Source organism: Pygoscelis adeliae, unplaced genomic scaffold (genome assembly GCF_000699105.1).
Source record: "Pygoscelis adeliae isolate BGI_AS28 unplaced genomic scaffold, ASM69910v1 Scaffold513, whole genome shotgun sequence".
NCBI classification, from domain to species: domain Eukaryota; kingdom Metazoa; phylum Chordata; class Aves; order Sphenisciformes; family Spheniscidae; genus Pygoscelis; species Pygoscelis adeliae.
The window spans coordinates 1552868-1571397 of NW_008824591.1; the positions used below are offsets into that span (position 1 = coordinate 1552868).

The following is an 18530-nucleotide window of genomic DNA, read 5'->3' on the forward strand; positions in this document are numbered from 1 at the left end:
AGCAGGAGCAAGGTGGGACCAGGATCTTCTGCTGACCATCCAGCAGCGGAAGGAAAGAGGGGATCTGGTATTTAAAACAAACATTTTTTTCGTAAGGAGACATGGACATGAATGTGTTGGAGGGAGAGGCAGACCTTCCCTGTGCCAGGACACATGAAGCCTACAATAGCGGCTCTGCAGAATGACAGGGCCGCTCTGGGGCCAGCATGAGCCGTTAATGGCTTGTCTGTTTACGTTGCAAGCAGGCTCGGGAAGAGTTTTAAATGCATATTTTCCTCTTGAAATGTTGAATCCAGTATTTTCATTTTCGGAGGCCTGGGGAAAAATTATGTTTTATATTTTTAAAATAAACACTGCTTTTACAGAGGTATAAATGCAGATCTATAGTATCCAGCACACCTTTGCCTCTCGCCTTATTTTCAAAGCTTTAATGTCGCTTGTGTGCCACAACCTCTGCTAGTGAAAATATTCACCTGAAATGTATTTATCTTTCTTTGCTAATTAACAGCAAAATGACACAGAGAAACTTTATATTTTCCTCAGCAAGAACAGCCATAGAGACTTCATTTATGGAGGGCTCTGAATGATCCCTATTCATGGCAAGCAAGTACTGTCTGCACCAATAGATCCTTGTATGCATGGCAGAGCAACAGGAGAAACCCCATCGTAGACAGGGCTGGAGGTAAAATCTCACGGATTTTATGCTTTTATTTCACTTTTTTCCTTAGTAGTCGTAAATGTATGGGTGTAGCTCTTCTATATATTTGGGGAGCAAACGTACCTGTGCGCATATAAGCACACAAGGATATGAGTGAATGGTATTTATACGTATTACCACTCATCTAAATCCATGCATATCCAAACACATCCATGAAAACCATGGATGGAGGAGAGTGTCTGCATGTTTGTGCACACATACATATTTATATACATAAATACATACATGCAATCACGTTTATATGCATGTATGGTCATGTGTATATATTTATGCATCCATTCGCGGGCACAAGCATTTATACATGAAGTTTTTACACCGGGTTCTTTGTGCATGCACATGTATACGTGAAGGTCTGCATGTGTTTTCTATACTACTCCATGATCGTAATCTGCAATTTTCACATCCTGCATGGTAGCCCTTTTAACCCCAGGGGCTCTGAAATAACAAGCAAATAAAATAAGATGCCACCAAGCTTGGAAAAGGGCCTCAATGACAGAAAGAGGTGAAATGGGAGCAAAAAAATGTTCATCTGGAACATTTGCTCCTTCTGGTTAAAAATTTCCAGCTAGGTCCAGAGATGGTGGAAAGCCTGTGATTGATGATGTGTACCTGGGAAGATAGCAGTGGGACAAATCCATGCTGATTTTGCATGAGAACATAGCCATCTTTTAATATTCTAATTAACACTTTTAATGTTGAAAGATTTAAGAATAGCCTGGCAACTTCACTAAGGACAGGTCCTTTTTTTCCTAATCAAAGAGCCTTTCTCCACAGGAGCTCTCGGTCTCTGCTGAAGCACTTTTGGAGTAAAGAGTGACTCTGGATAAGGGAAGAGAAACTGGACTTTGAATTAAAGGTAGTTTGCCATGGCAGTGCACTAACACAATGCAGATTAAATGGATGAGTGCTCCAAGGGTGTGCGGCTGGAAAGGTGAGCAAAGACTAATCCATCAGAGGAGAAGGGCTTTAATCAACTGACAATAGTGTAACGCAGTAGTTAAAAAAAAGAAAATAGAGGCACTGCTTTGTGATGAACCCATCATTAAATTCATCTTACTCTAGTACCAAATCTCCCTGCTGCTCTTCCATAAAGAAAACATTGGATTTCTGCTCACTTGCAGCATCATCAGTCTTATTTGTTGATTTAGATTATTGGCTTTTTGTGGCAGGAGCTGTATCTCCCTCATGTGTACAGACCTGAATGCTACGCTGTAAAAAATAAATCAAACTTCTAATCTGTCTGTCTATCCTGAGTTTCTTGTCTATTTATCTAGTTTAGGCTACTGAGTTCTTTCTTTCCCTCCCTGCTCTCCTGCACAGGGGGCACAGCCTCATAGAGAAGTAACTGTTTCCTGCAGGAAGAAATTTGTTCTGCATCCTACACTTTTGCCTGTGCCTCCCCAAGCCTTGCTCTCCTCTTCCTCTCCCCTCCTCCTGCAACCAAGCATTCGCCCGCAAATTAAGCCAAGGAAGCGAAGCCCCCTGATCCCACAAGCTGGTTTCCAGCCCTGTGCTTGGCAAACTCAGGGACTGAGAGATGATTTGTGTGACCCTATTCCCGTTCCCCCCCTCCCACGACCGCCCCCTCCCTGGGCTTTGCTGCAGGAAGGACACAAGCCTGACACACCGCAGACCGTTTGCTTACTGTGGCAAAGCCCAGGATTTGCAGACGGGAGCTGGTGATTGACAGGTTAACCCCAGTTCCCCAGGGCTGGTTTCACTGGTCCCACTGTTACGGTCCCAGATTCCCCACATACCATGCCGTTGCAGGTCTCTTTATAGCTTCCCATCCCCTTCGCTGAGCAATGAAGCCATTGTGGAGGGGCTGAGGGCCGGCAGGGCTGGACATGCTCCCCCTCCCCACCTTCGTGCAATATTTTCTCCTAGTCCTTCTTGCTTGTCCCTCTCCCCTCGGTACCCCCCCCCCCCCCCCCCCCTCCACACGCTCCGGGGGGCTGGCCCCATGCCTCCCCGAGGAAGGGCAGGTTAATATCTCTGGGCCAAGGCTCTTGCTTGCCACTCTGCATTCAGCCTCCGGCTCCTCCACAGCCATGGACAGGATTTTCTCTGCCTTGCTGCTCTCTTTGCTGCTTCTCCTCCAGAGCTATGGAGTTTGCGGGGCACCTCCGCAGCCGAGAGGTAAGTGGGGAGCTCAGCAGCGGGATACATGGTGTCAGTCCTCTACCTCATTGCCATCAGCCTGCTTCAGGACTGGGAAGGAGATGAAGGAAAAAGAAATACCCAACGTCAGTCAGGGGAACAAAGGAGCTTTCTCAAATATTTTCCCAAGGCAGCAAAACCTGGAGATGTGTTTGCTTCTGCCTGTTGCATTGCTTTAAAGAAATAGTAGGAGGTCTGTACAGAGGCACAGCAAAGGTAGCATCAAGTCAGCCCTAGCCCCCCAGCGTAACATCAGCCTCGGGGACCACTGCTTTTGGTTGAAGGAGGCCCAGGCAGGAGAAGGGCTCTCCTCTACCTTCTCCTCTCCACAGCTCTGCAGAGGGATGGTTTTGCTGGGAGCTCAAGGAGGAGCTGGCCAGACACCTCGAGCTCTGGTTAACCTCATCGAGCAGGAAGGTCTGAGTCAGGTTGCTGAGGATGGGCCTTTCCTAGGTTTTACTTCATCCTTTCTTGAGCAAAATCCTGCTCTGTTTGTCTTTCCAAGTGGGGTGTAGAGCAGCCAGATGGGCGATGAGTTGCCTGCTCTTTGAGGTTGCGTGCTCTCTAACTCCTAGTCTGCAATTAGTGTCAGCAAGCACCTGGTAGCGAGGCAGCATCTCTCCTCTGCCAGGGGCAGAATGCTGCTGGGGGCTCCAGCCAACGTGGAGAACTCACCGCAGGAGAGGTGGCCAAGGCAAAAATTACTGCTGGGTTTTAAAAATGCTTGAATGATCTTATGATGATGCATAATGCATAGACCTGGGCAGATTGACAGTTGTAAAATAGTCATGACAATGACTGCAGTCTTAGCTGTTGCTTATGAAGGGGAGTTTTCTGATATACTGACCAGTTTCTCCTTAGTAATTTGGAAAGGGAGAGTTATCTTTGCTGCAGAACCGCTAAGCGCTATTGAGGTCAGGAAACTAAACAGACCAGTCATTCAACTCAGCCCTACCGTGAGCAATCGCTATTTCTAAAATAAATACCTTTTAATTCTGAGTTACTAGGCAGGTTTCCTGTTCTTTTAATGAATATAGCAAAGATGGTCTAAGAGATATTTTCTGCTAAATCAGTGCATGAAGTTCAGCTATTCCTGAATAACTTCAAGTGTGGACACTTTTTAAAATAGAGGAGGATTTTATTTCTGGTTAAATTCAACTTTAAAATAAACTACGCTGAGTCAAGATGCCACTCAGAGCAAGCGTGCCTGACTGTCACCTCCTAGAGATAACCAAGACCTGTCCTGCAGACCCTGACATGTGCACAGTGGCTGTGACCAGACAGGCTGAAATCCCAAAGCTCCCATCTGATATCTCCTCTTTTCTCTTCATTTCCCTGAAATATTCTTCACTCTCATAAAAAGAGGTTAAAAATGTTATTTAGGGCAAAATCACAGAGCTTCCATGCATACTTCAAAACTTCTATTGGATCCAACTGTTCCTAGGGAAAAAAAAAAGAACTTTTCTTCCTTGGTTTGTCACTAAAACCAGAGGTGATTCATTAGCTACAGTGGCAAAGGGGAATCTGCGCTTTATTTCTGGAGGAACTGATTGCAAGAATTTGAGCCTTTCTCTATACCTTCATTTCTCACCTGTAAAATGGGCATAACCAACCCCTGGTAAAGGGATTTGCAATACTGTAGATGGACTGCCAACTGAGTTTTTCCTTCCTCTGCAATGAATTATGGTGGTAAAGCGAAAGCCACCCACATGGGAAAAGGTTATATTGCATTTTAGTGGAAACTAGAGCATCTGACAAAGTAACCACTGCCTGCTCCCCTTCTACACACAGTATCTTTCAGAGAGACCTTTCTGGGAGCCAGAAGCAAATTCAGCATTAGTGTCTCTCAGGAAACTAACCTGATTATATTCTTTATGGATATATCACAGGGTATTTATTTTCATCTGCCTGAAAGACTGAAAACTCCATTAGATTTCACACTGAGGACTAGCTATAATATTTATGTCATAATTTGGAACAAATTTGTTGGCCCAAAAGCTCACATTTAAAAATCTGCCCGCAGAAATCTCCTTTATGATATAACCTATATCGTCCCTCTCCACGGAAATAAAATATTAACAGAGCACTTGATGCCCCTACAGAGACAGGCTAAATGATAGAAAAAAATTAAAAGAACAGAATGCTACAGATCTGGTGGGGAAAATGGGACGATTCATTTAGAATATCATAAAAAATATCAATCCTTTTTATGTTTTGCCACAGCTGAAAATTAGGATGGAAAACAGCATGCAAATGAGAAATTTAAAAAAAAATCACTCAGCTCTTTGCATTGCTAATGCTTCCTGTTTATACCATTTACTTTTTACAGTGGATATTCATGTCTTACTATGGGGTTGTAGAGATTAACTATCAATTATGTGGTTCTACACCTCTTTATTTTATTCTCCCTCACCAGTTCACAGAAATAAAACAGCGCTGGTCTTTGCTGTGTTACAGTATGTCATTATTAGTGCCACTAGCTGAAAGACACGAGACTGGTTCATGCTATGTTGGTTAGTTAATCTGTGTGTCTTGATTCGCAACCGAATCTGAACTGCTGAGCTTCATGCCTGCTTCTGGTCATGCATGACAAAGATAAAAGCTCATTAATTAATATCCATGTGGATTGCTTATCCATGTCCGAAATGTGGTAACTCCTTTTGAGACTTTGTTTGATGCAGAAGCGCATGCACAGGCTTCAGTTCACAGCTTTATTCCTCCCTCCATGCTGACATAAGCGAATTAAGTTTCATGTAGACATTAGCAATGGCCTGGGGTTACAAGTGGGTAACCTGCTCCCACAAGCGCAGCGCTGGTATCTCATCAGCTCGCTCCTTCAGAAGTACATGTTATCAACCAGTAACTGTGCTTTTCTTACAGACACTTTCCTATGAAAGGAAAAAGAACATTTAGAACTATTAGGTTAAAGTGGTCTCACTGGGCCTCTCTGAGACAGGCAGAGAAAGGATTGAAGCTTGCAGGTCCTCTAGCCTCAGCTGCTGCTCTAAGAAAACCATCCTCTCCCTCCTAGTATATTTTTCTCTTCTTCTTCTTTTATTTTTCTCCTCCCTCCTTATCTTTTCCAGGTACCCTGTGTAGAACCAAACCCACCGATTTGGTGTTCGTCATCGACAGCTCTCGAAGCGTGCGCCCACACGAGTTTGAGAAAGTCAAAGTCTTCATGTCCCGGGTGATTGAAGGGCTGGATGTGGGCCCCAACTCCACCCGGGTGGGTGTGATCAATTATGCCAGTGCCGTCAAGAACGAGTTCTCCCTCAAGACCTACCAAAACAAAGCAGGGCTCCTGCAAGCAGTGCAGAGGATAGAGCCGCTCTCCACTGGGACTATGACTGGCCTGGCTATCCAGTTTGCCATTAGCCGGGCTTTTAGTGACTCAGAAGGGGCCAGGGTGAGGTCTCCCAATTTCAATAAGGTAAGCAAATTTTCTGTTTCTTGGACACTCCTTCTTTCATGTGGCTCATCATGGAGTGATTGGAAAAATCAGAAAAGGAGGAAAGGTGACTTTCTCTGTGCTTTGAGTCTGTGGGGACAAGTGGGGGTTAATTGTCAAAGGTGACAAACCCTTGGGAGGTGGAAACCTCCCAACCCTTCTTGAAAACAAAGCTCAACTTTCTTTTGGGCAGAGCTGGCCAAAAGTGGTCACGGTAAATTTAATCCAGCTTCACTATCTCTCGTCTCTGCCTCGAGTGTCTGTCCTTTGGGACGTGGCTCCCTGCTTCCAATGTTCCTGCGACACCATACCACCATGAGATGATGATCTCAGCCAGGTTTGCTAGGTGTGAACAATGATCCTCTTCCCCAAAATATTGTAATAAAGATGCTTCAGAATCCACCATAGTAAAAAGTGAGGCAACCTTCTGAAAGTTTCCTTTGAAATGGCCCCTTTCAGCTGCAGATATAAAGCAAAGTGCTGTTTTGGTGTCCTCCACTGCTCTTCCAGTTTTTCAGAGGCTGGCTGATGGCTATGTTTTCCATTCTGGGTATTCTCTTCAGGTATACAGACTTTACTGACCATTTAGCATTAAGGCTGTGGTATAAGGTCAGCTTAATTCCACACGTGGTTGCAATGGGCATCGTTGCTACTGACCCATATTCCCTGTCCAGGAAGCTCAGTCTTTAAAAAATTATTCCCCAGATACCTCATTCATTCTCTCTGGATTTGGCCGTGAATGAAAGCAAACCTCAGCCCAGTGACCGTCATCAGGAAAACTCTCTTCTGAGCATGTAGAGAATGTATATTCTTGACAATCGTGAACACACTTCCTAGGCCCTTGTGTCCCCTGACAGCTCCACTGGCTTTCTGCTATGAGACTGGACCAGAAAAATAAGCAAAGGCATTGCAAGCAGCTAGAGCTTTCCACCAGCTGGACGAAAGCCCAGTTGTTGAAGTGAGGAAGCCTGGAATTTTTCTCCTGATTACATTATTTTTGGAACATCAGTCACTTTCCATTTCTCTCACTGCTAGTAATGCTCTAGGGAAGGCAGAGCAGAACATGGAAAAGATTTCCAGGGATGGCAAGTCAAAAATAATACTGAAAAGTGAAAAATAGGCACTGGTAAAGTTCTGCAACCTAAAGGCTCTGCTTGTCTGGAATTCAAAAGATACCTCTAAAAATGAGGCTGTCACCTACAAGGATGATCTAAATACCTTGTGTACCTCCTCACCATGTTGAACTATAAGCAACTTGTAAATATGAATGAATTCATCCTCATATGGTCTTTTATTGCGGGATTCACAGCAGGGAAAATTCTATGTATCCTTAGCCTAAATCTAGTTTGACACAATAGGAAGAAAACCAAGGGTAATAACAAGAGAAAAATTACACTCCAAGAAACTTTCACAAAGTCTCATTGGCAATCAGCTCCAGAGAGAGAAGCTCATTTGATGAGCCATCATGGACACATCATTACTCAAGCTTAGGAGTCACCTGGTGCAAAATATAATAGCCCAGTTCTCGCAGGGGAACTCCAAGACCTAACTGCAATGTTTTTTATTCAAAAGGAGTAACATTGGTTTGTTTGTCAAATTCTTTGAGGTTCACTGAAAGAAATCATTGCAAAATTGCAAGGCATTATTAATATTATATTGTTGGGGTTTTTTTAGTAAAGAGCTTTAAAATCCTTTAGGTGCAAGACTAATTGTTCTCATTATTTTCACTGAACTACTTCAAAGAGATTAAGTGTGGATTCAGCCTTTAGCTCAAATCTGCTATTTTCTGGAGGTTTAAGCAACTGCCTGTTGCTGCCAAGGTGTGTTTTGCTTTTCCCTGCTTTCCCAGCAGCAGTAAGTCTGCCGCAGGGTGGCAGGAGAGGCAGCAGCGAGCCATGCTGCCCGCTCCCACCACTCTCAAAAGGCTTTGGAAAGGACTCATTTCTCGGAGAGCTCAGGGCTGCCCAGTTTCTCCACGGATGACTTCATTGAAGAGCTGTTTCAGATATTGCATGGGAAAGAGATGTTTCCTCCAGTGAAACCGCTCCAGGGGAGCTGGCGGGAAGGTGACAGGTCTCCAGCAGAGCCCTTCTGCCATCTCAGCCTGGACAGAGCACCCTATGGTGGAAAAACATGAGCGGAGTGGGAGGTGCAGGTCTCCTCTAAGCAGGATCATCCATAGCCACACACAAACAGTGCCTTTCTGTCCAGAAGAAAAAAAGTAAGGGGAAATGCTTGTTTTTGTTGGGTATTTTTTAGCACAAAACCAGACAGCTGAACTGAAACAAAAAAAAAAAGAATTGTCTGGATGATAATATCTATTTCTGCTTTTCATAAATTTTTATTCTGATTGAAGTGCAAAAATTGTTTAATAAGAAAGAAAACACAAAAAAATCCCAATAGTTTGAATGCCAGACCACAGAAACATTTCAGTGAGTACTGGTAGGCAAAAAAAGACATTTACTTCTCACTACTTCCAATACAACCTTGCAAAAAAGCTTATTTCTCATCTCACTCCATTAATTGTTGTTCCAATGTCCAGAATTGCCAGAAGCTCCAAGCAGGAGAGAGGTTCAGATGTGCTTGTCCTGCCTCCTACAGTGTCAGCAGTAGCTGCCCACTGTGCAACAGTAAATGTGGTAGCGATGCAGGAGGGGGTGGATGCTGCTCCTTCCATTGGAGGTGGTCAGCTCTTGCTAGAGGTATGATTATAGCATTTGCTTCTGAGATGTGTCTCGTGATCAGACTTCCATTCAAAGCTGTTGAGCACCTTTAGAGATGGATAAGGGTGCATGAAGGGCACCAGTCAGCGCACAAAGTTCTCTTTCCAAAACCTGGGAGTTGTTGCATGGCTGCACATCAGAAGAAATCACAGGCAGTTGCTAATTTGCCATTAAGTGGCCTTCGGGACCTGACAACTCAAGGTAGCTCTTCCCCAGGCTCTATCCCTTCTACAGTCCTCAGTCCAGGAGATTTACTTGTCTGACTAATATTCAAGGCACCAAGGTGGCTGAAGCTGTTCTCTTCTCAACATTTGTCCTGTGAGCAAAGGAGGGCAGCAGAGGAACAGCAAAGGGAGTTAAGACTGTTCCATGTATCTGCCATCTTCCACACAAGGAGCTCAGTACTGGAAGAATAATACCAGTGCCCTCCATGGCACCAGTGATCCCACACTGAGCACAACCCTGACACAGCTCCAGCAACACCCACAGAGCCCTCAGATCTCTGAGTTGGGCAGACATCCTCACCCAATAGATGGAGGAAATCAAGAAACAGGAAACCTATGGCCAGTCGTTGCACCTAGAATGGTACCCGGGTTATGAATGAAGGATCCTAAAGGAGGGGTTTGATTTCCAGTCTTCTTGTGTGAAGGCAGCTCCCATTGATTTCACTGGTTTTCTTATTGTTTACCTTTCAAATGGAGCAAATAATAGGATCTTTTTAGATCCACTTTCCTCTAGGACTGCTACCCAATCCATTCATGACCCTCAGACATCTTACCATATTTCATGATTTTCTCCTGTCTTTATCTAACTGCCCAATATCTATTTTAAGACAAGGTGACCATGTTTAGGTCAGGACTGGGACACAGTCCTGATTTATACAATACTATTATAACACTTTCAGTATTGGTCTCTATTTTTTTCCTTAATACAGCCTGACACCTTACATGCAGCACTGACCATTACTGTAGATTGAAGAGACATTTTCACTGAGCTGTCTATGAAAATGCCTGGATCTTTATCTAACGAATCTCTTCCACACCATTTAAGTAACCCCTTTCCGTGTGCACTATTTTCCTGCTCTTGTCTACTCTGCAGCTGGGCTGCCAGAAAACTCACTCAACATGGTCTTGCAATCCTTGCAGTTTCCTGTCATCTCAATACACATAAGAGCTGCTAATACACCAAACAAGCCTTTAGTTTAAATATCTGAGCACTTCAAAAAAGATCAAATTTATTTAGTGGCAATAGCATGGCTAAAGCATCAATATTTCTGTGGACAGTGGTACAAAGAACTCTAAAGTTGCTTTGTCTCCCTGAAACCTTAATTCCTGGACATCTAAAAGAGCAGAACAATAGTAGTGTCTTTTTAATGATTTATCCTAGGCATTAAAAAAGAAAAAAATAAATCACTACAGGCTTTTACCTCTTTCCTTCCTCTTTGGATCTGGTCAAAGAGACAGAATCACAGAAAGGTTGAGGTTGGAAGGGACCTCTGGAGGTCATATTGACCAACCCCTCCCTTCTCAAGTAGGGCCACCTAAAGCTGGTTGCCCAGGACCATGTCCAGATGGCTTTTGAATACCTCCAAGGTGGGAGACTCTACAACCATTTGCATTCCTTGGTTTCCTGGTTATTTTTCTATTTTTTTCCACGATGCCTTGAAGTCCAGCAAACTTTTCCCTTCTGTGACCCTCATGCTGCTCAGGGTGACCCCGTCATCTGCTGGGAGGATGAACAGGTCACATGGTAATTTAGGGACGTGAAGGTTCCAGAAGCATTGGATACGGTCCTTGCTCCTTCCCACAGCAGCAATCCAGCAAGACCTTGTGAAAATCTGTGCTATGATTGTCTACAATGTGGGACACTGGTCAAAGCATCACAAGATCATTCAGTCTTGCTGCGCTCCGTGCAGCAAATGTCACCCCAGGACAGAGAAAAGCACTATTTGTTTCTGTAGGAGCTCAGAGTAAAGTCTGTTTATACCTTTATCAAAAACTACAGGGGTGCCCAATTACTGTTATCTTTCTTTAGGAGAAACAACAAATAGATTGTCAAATTGCTGAGAAAATCACGGGCTTATTCAACTTTCTGCCCGATTCCCCTTTCAGTGCTGTTACAACATTCATGTTATACACTGCATAATGAGACATCGCTACCTTATTAGCTGCTGGATTGCCTACACATGCCCGTGAATACTCTGCTGTCTTAGTTAACCAAGAATACATTGTCTCATGAGAACATGGGGGGTTTCTATATGACAGAAGTAACGCAAGAAGGATCCAGAAAGTTAAGAATTCACAGGAAAAAGAAATATGGTGGTTAAAATGAGTAAAAGTTTTGACCTTGAAAAGCAAAAGTTTCTGAGTTTCCTTAGGGCAAAACTGGAGATCCTGTTCAGCTATTTGAGACAGCAAAAGCATTCACCCTTTCTTAATTCTTCTCACATGGCTACCCGCTGAGTGCAGCACAAGCCCTACGCTGCAGAGCAGTCAGCCTCCACAGGATGCAGTGGTTGCTCCTTTCCTCCAACTTGTCTCTTGCTCTTTACCAAACAAGGCACATAGCAGGACTCTCAGCTTTTTAAACGAGACAAGGTCATAACACAGAGAATTACAGAGATCCTGTGACTGCAAATAATTTGGAGGTAAGTTTAAAGCAAAAGGATCGTTTTTTTCACGCTGGAACTCATTGCCTCAAGCTGGCAGGGAGGGCAAAGGTCTAGAGGGGGAATCCTAAGAAAAATCACAATTTCCTAATTATCAAGATAACTATGTATGATAGCAAGATCACTTTATACTTGTTCTATTTCTTACACTCTTCCTGTGTGCACCTGGTCCTGGCCACAGTCACAGACAGGTTCCCTGGCTGGTTGGTGCTTGGTCTGACTACTGTTATGTTCATTTTAGCCATGGGTTCACTGATTAATTCCTGATGCCTGATCCAGACTCCTTGTACCCAGAAGTTTTGTTTTCTTCAACAGCAGGTCAGAAAGCAACATGAATTTTGAGTGCTCTATAGTAATTTTCACACAGATATATTATGAAGATCTTTCCCATCAGATCCAGACGTGGATGCTGCTACCAGACACCTCCTGGGTCGTATCTGGGGCTCAGGCCTATGTGAAGATGCCACCCTGGATGTGAAGAATCAAAGGAACTGATTAAACTTGGAGAATCACTTTATTTAGACAGAGAAATGCCAGGAGAACATGCAACACCTCCATCCTGTGACAAACACTGAGAGAAAGATATGCAGCTGCTGACAGAAACCTGTTCATAGGGTGGTGTTGTTCGCAGAAGCTACTTGATAATACATCTTGTTTCCTGACAGGTTGGCTTTTGATAAGCTCTAATTGGCAGCCCCCATGTCAGAGCTGCTGCGTGTATGCAGAAACCAGAGCTGCTTAGCCGGCTGCTGAGCGGCTGAGTCGAGGGCTCTCTCTCCTGGCAGAAAGCACGATTGCATGGCTGGCTCTGCTCCTTGGCTTGGCTGCTGGTCCAGAAACAACCCGAGTGCTCCTTTTGGTCCATCTTTGATTTTCATATTCATTCCCCTTTCCAACACGCACTGACATCTGCCACGGGTGACACTTTTCCTTATTTTGGCCACAAGCAGAAGAGAAATACTTGAATTTATTTATTTATTTTCCCTTGGAAGCAGCCAGTTACAGAATTGTGATGCTACTAGGAATTTTTAATTTTGTAGCCCTTAGGAAGTGCAGATAAACACCTGAACTTACAGACCTGTGTCAGATTCAAAAGCTCTACATTTTTCCTGGTTCACCCGTATTTTGTATAGAAGGAAAGCTCTGAACAGGGCAGCAGATTAGTATTGCAGTATTACTCTGGGGCAGATGACTTGCAGCATTCAGCCATCCCTCGGCTGAAGGGTGGGCAGAGGGGGAAGGAACCACTTCATCTGCATGGCCAAGGCCCCTTGGGCGCATGGGGCAGGGAACCCCACTCCTGACCTTACCCAAGATGAATTTTCTCCCACCTGAGGATGTAAAACAGCCATCACACTGTCATAACTGAGCAGCTGGTGGGTCTGATTTTATCTTCAGAAAAATGGAGAGCATATATGGCATGGAGGAGAATAGCAAATACTGCCTTAATGACCAGATGATAGCTCATTCAAACTCACTGTTGCTGCCAGATAGGTTTTTTTTTTTGCCCTTTTTGTTTGATGTTTCTTTACTTTCTATATTACTGAGGGTATCTGCCTGTGATGTGGAGGTTTTTTCTGCTTAGCAGCTCACCTGCTCCTGCTGATTATATTTCTCCATACTGCATCATATCCCAATCATTTGCTTTGGCGTTGACAGTGGTGTCACAATAAAATAGTTGTAAGGAAAAGTGGCAGGAGCAGATGAATCAGCAAAGAACAAAAATGAAGGTTTTGTGAAAATGTCACTTGTCAGAAGAAAAATAAAGAGGAAAACAGACAATCTAGCAACAGGAGCAGGACTCTTGGAGGTTTTTGACTGGTTCAGGGCTCCATCTAATCCAGGGTGAAATCCAGTTCCCACTTAAACCAGCTGTCAATTTAATGCTGATGTTAGGAGAGGTTTCACCTCTGCTATTTATTGTGGAACAAGGAATCAGAAATCATGGCAGGCACTGACACACTTTGTGACCTTAGGCAGATCTCTTCCCCTCCCTCTGCTTCAGCTTTTCCATCTATAAATTGGGGAAAAGTCTTCATCTCATGATGTTTTCTTTACATTTCCTGAGATTCTTTAAAGTTCCATACTGAGTCAGAGTTGTCCTTAGTGTCAGCTGGGGGTTCATGAAGATTGAGTTTGGCTTGAGCATTAGTTTGCATATGAAGAACATAACCTTTACTTTGGTTTCCTTAGGGGCGAGATGTACCAGTTGTCCCTTAATTAATCAGTCAGGTCCGTGACAGTTTAACCTTTCCAGTGCAGAAAGAAACAAACCCTACATAAAAAGAATGGCTTGTGTGATCTCAGGGAGAATGGGAAGAGGGGGAGGAGGGGGTGGCATTTCCTTTTTCTTTAATTTTAGAAATGTGAGACCTTCTTTACTAACCCAGCCTGTTCCACAAGCAATAGTGATATTAACGCCCATTCAAACATACTCCTTGCCTCTGCCCTCCTCTGCATAGGTGGCAATTGTTGTGACTGACGGACGTCCCCAGGATGGAGTGCAGGATGTGTCAGCAAGGGCCAGAGCAGCCGGCATTGAGATCTTTGCCATCGGGGTTGGCCGGGTGGACATGCACACACTGCGGCAAATTGCTAGTGAGCCCCTGGATGATCATGTGGACTATGTGGAGAGCTACAGTGTTATAGAGAAGCTGACCCACAAGTTTCAAGAAGCTTTCTGTGGTAAGTCCTTGCCGCAACCCCGGGTTCCTAGCCAAGAGGTACAAGTGGCTGCCAGTAAGCTTTTCACATGGAAGTTGTATGTGCGATCATCCTTCATCCATCTGCTTCCTTGTTCCAAGGACTTGGGTCTGCAGGAGCACGAAGCAATATGGAACAGATGCTCTTTGAAGTTGCCTTTCAAGAATTTCATGTTTTGCTTAGGGAATTTCAGGTTTTAGTTAGAGAAGTCTCCAGACTTCATTGGCATGGAATAGTTTGTAAACATGACCCACGTACTCCTTGAGACATTGAAAAAGAACCCGGAAAACATGGTCTTTATATAGCTAAAATCATTGTCCTTATGTTTAAGCCTATCTGGACAGTTCTGAGAATCTGACTTGTAATTTGCCCCACCAGTATTGCCTTCCAAATTCCCAGTTGAGCAAGGGATGGTTTCACTTCCCTGCTAGAGGTTGAACCACCTTTGCCTGACCATGCTGTTGTTTTTCCAAGCCTTGTGAGGCAGGAAACTCTCCTGGCTGGTGCAGTGTCTAATGCCTTTCTGCATAGCATATAAAAAGAGCCTGACTATCCTACAAGCACATATTCACTCCTACATGAATCGGTGAATGGAGTGAGAAAGCTTTATTACTTTCAAAGGTACCCACAAGACTGTAGGAGGTGGTCTATAAATATCCATTTTATGTCTTAGCAAGAGAGGCCTGGGGGTTTCGCACCTGAAGCACAGACGTGTGGCAACACTTTTTAAAAGGTGCAATACACCACAGTGCCTATGGCAAGGTATTGCAAACACATACACGCAGATGGACCTGTAAAACTCTCCAAGACCAATCTCTTCAAAAGGTGTAAAATTTCATGATTCAACTTTCAGGCTGAAAATGATGGGGGTGAGCAGCTTTTCATCAAGGAAAATTTCTTCCTTTGTAGGAAGGAGGAAAATTTTGAATATAAAGTGAGTCATGTATTATAATCAGGTGTCACTGCACCAGAAGCTCATGAAAGAGGGGAACAAATACTATATGCTAAAGGAGGGATAGAGACAAAATTTGAGAAGGTGGAATCCAGGCCATGAATATTTGTGGGAGTTTGTGTTGGCTGCCCTGGAGTCAGGAGTCAGCCAGAGACAGAGAGGCCTGACAATGTGTTTAGAAGTTCTGGCATTGGTGTCATTCAAAAAGACGAAGAGAAAAAAAGTCCTTTCTGTGCCTTGCTTTTCAAATTTGTAACATGCAGATGACAAAGTTCTCCCCATGGTAAAATCCCTCAGAGATGCATCCGAGGGAAGCACTGTGCTAGGGATTATTATAGCTAACAGAGAATAGCACCATATTAACTGCCAAGTGGGTTGTTATCGTGCTATGCAAGCAGCTGCACAAAACCGTCCTTGGAGATGTACCCAAACACCACCTGCTATTGCAAAGCACGGTTCGTGGGTACTGACAGCAGGAAGAACTGTGCAGCACTGTCCAAGCTGTTTCCCATAATGCTCAACAAACACATGGGAAAAAGGGAGACCCTTGGTGATCCAGCCACTGGTTAGACTAATAAGATCTCTGTAGGCTTCAGAGGACTCAACCAGAGAGCCCAGTGTTACAGCCATCTGCATGGTTAGTAATATTCCTAATTATATGAGCTACATATCTACTGGAAAGGTCTACCAGTGCTGGCACAATGTGCATACATGTGAATTGGGAAGGCCAGAAAAAGTACAAAATACATGCAGAGCAGAACACAAATAACTTGAAATAATGAACAGAAGCCCCTTAACTTTGAAAGACTTTGCGCCACCTCCCATCATTATGATAGAACCAGAAACTCTCAGTTTTCTGCACGGATTTCCCTCATATTTGTAAACGAATTCCTTCACCCAGATCTATTTACTTTTGAGTGTGTTTTCCATCATCATTGCTGTATCTGTGACAGTGCTGTCAGTCACTGGACGCTGCTGGCTCAGACAGCTGCAATGCAGCTTCTGTTTGCTCAGCATCTCAGGAGTCAGATCCAGGTTAAGATCAGCAGGCAGAAACGTTTGTAGAGAGCGAATCTGAAAGCTGCACATGTGAGAGTAGCTCTGAAGGGAATTCCAAGTATGTTTGGACATGAATCCCATCCAGGATAGAAAACTGTATATGGGGCTGAACTCAGTAATCTTAATTGTACTACATAGCTGGAAAAAATGGGTACTGGCCAGTCCAGATGGTAGGCTGGAAACCAAATCTCAACCAGTAGCTTTGGAGAGTGAAGTATGTTGTGATATGCTCAACAGACAGATGGTTTTTGCCCTCAGTATGGAGATTATTTCTAGTCCTGGCTGTGCGTTAGAGTCAGGAGACTTGTGAAAATTTCTCCTTTCCTCTTGTGTCTCAGTCACTATCCAAGAATAATGACCTCTGCTGCCTTGTTTTGCTGCAGACAGGTTTAGTTATCGCTGAGCATATGGGACAAATATCATGCTTTGTGGACGGGCCAAGTAGGCTCTGGGTTGAGAAGCCTTGGCATGGTCTCTGATTTTAATCTGCACCTTTGCTTGCAGTGGTGTCAGACCTGTGTGCCACTGGAGACCATGACTGTGAGCAGATCTGTATCAGCACCCCAGGAGCATACAAGTGTGCTTGCAAAGAGGGTTTCACGCTGAACAACGATGGGAAGACCTGCAGCGGTATGTAATGATTTTCATTTGCACTGAGCCGAGCTGTGATCTGCAGTGGTATGGTGGGGACAGGATTGGGACAGGGCAGATGTGTTCTGTTCAGAAAAGGCAGAAAAGGAAACCATGCACTTATAACCAAGAATTATTTTGAAAACATTAGTTTGAAAACAACTCCCTGTTGTTGAGTTTTGATTGATTAAACCTATTTCATTAGCGATAAAATGACACTAGGGTTATATTTTCCTACATAATTAATTGGGGTCTTAGTTGCTATCTTCTTTTGCCCTCTTTTCATGTTTTGCTTCAGCTTGCAGTGGTGGGTCAGGATCTGCTCTGGATCTCGTTTTCCTGATTGATGGCTCCAAGAGTGTGCGGCCTGAGAACTTTGAGCTGGTGAAGAAATTCATCAACCAAATTGTGGACTCGCTGGAGGTGTCAGACAAACAGGCCCAAGTTGGCCTGGTTCAGTACTCCAGTTCTGTCAGACAGGAGTTTCCACTGGGGCAGTTCAAGAACAAGAAGGACATCAAAGCAGCAGTCAAGAAAATGGCCTACATGATGAAAGGAACGATGACAGGCCAGGCTCTGAAGCACCTCATTGACAGTTCCTTTTCCGTCATCAATGGAGCGAGGCCTGGGGTCCCCAAGGTGGGCATAGTCTTCACTGATGGACGGTCACAAGACTACATCACTGATGCTGCTAAGAAAGCCAAAGACTTAGGTAGGTCTCCTGAATTCTCAGTGGCTTGTTTCTCCCTTGGACCAGGTACTGCATTTGGTATCAACCTACGTATGAGTCTTTCCCTGGAGATGTCTCTTACTTAGGATAGAAACAGATTACTATAAAGTGACTTTGTCAAGATATTGCCTGACTATCCTTGCACGCTCATAAAGAACTTGGAGCAACTCTGGCTGGGGGTCAGACAAATCTTGGTTTGCCAGCAGCTGGTTTTTGTTCCCACAGCCCCTCTGTGTCTTTGACCTAAGTCTGCTGGAGGTCTCTCCACTGGGTAGGGTGGAGTTTCACACATTTGGTATGGGATGCATGTTGGTCTAGCATGCTTCACACAAATGTGAAGGAAATCGCAGGGAGAAGCTGAGGATTTGTCTGATGTTGGTAATGAAAGTCAGGTCAGCACCAGTGGCACTCACAGTGAGGCAAAGACGACCATCAGAGAGCCCCTTGGGGAATAACGGGAGTTGTGGGGCCAAGTGTGGCTTGGCTGTATCAGCCTTAAGGCCTGGAAAAGAAAAAGAAGAAACAAAACAATAAACAAAGCAGAAACACGGATTAAGAGAGTTACTGTGGACTCCCTGTCCAAGTCCCAGACACACCCAGACACACTAATAAGTAACTTTCTTCTGCTTCTACTGGAATATTAAAAGTGCACAGTAGCTACATATTGATATATCTATATGTCTAAACACTGTGAAGTATAAATATCTTGAGATCTGCCCCTTTGCTGACCTGCTGA

General features: G+C 44.2%; 1 protein-coding gene across 1 annotated transcript in view; it reads left to right on the forward strand.

The window, feature by feature from the left end:
* The first annotated feature begins 2769 nt into the window (after positions 1–2769).
* Positions 2770–18530, forward strand: part of MATN1 (matrilin 1, cartilage matrix protein) — a 21655-nt gene continuing 5894 nt past the window's right edge. The window contains exons 1-5 of the mRNA XM_009322235.1: positions 2770–2857; positions 5965–6311; positions 14183–14405; positions 16939–17064; positions 17363–17776. Of these exons, the coding sequence (XP_009320510.1) occupies positions 2770–2857; positions 5965–6311; positions 14183–14405; positions 16939–17064; positions 17363–17776 (1198 nt within the window). The remainder of the gene's footprint in view (positions 2858–5964; positions 6312–14182; positions 14406–16938; positions 17065–17362; positions 17777–18530) is intronic.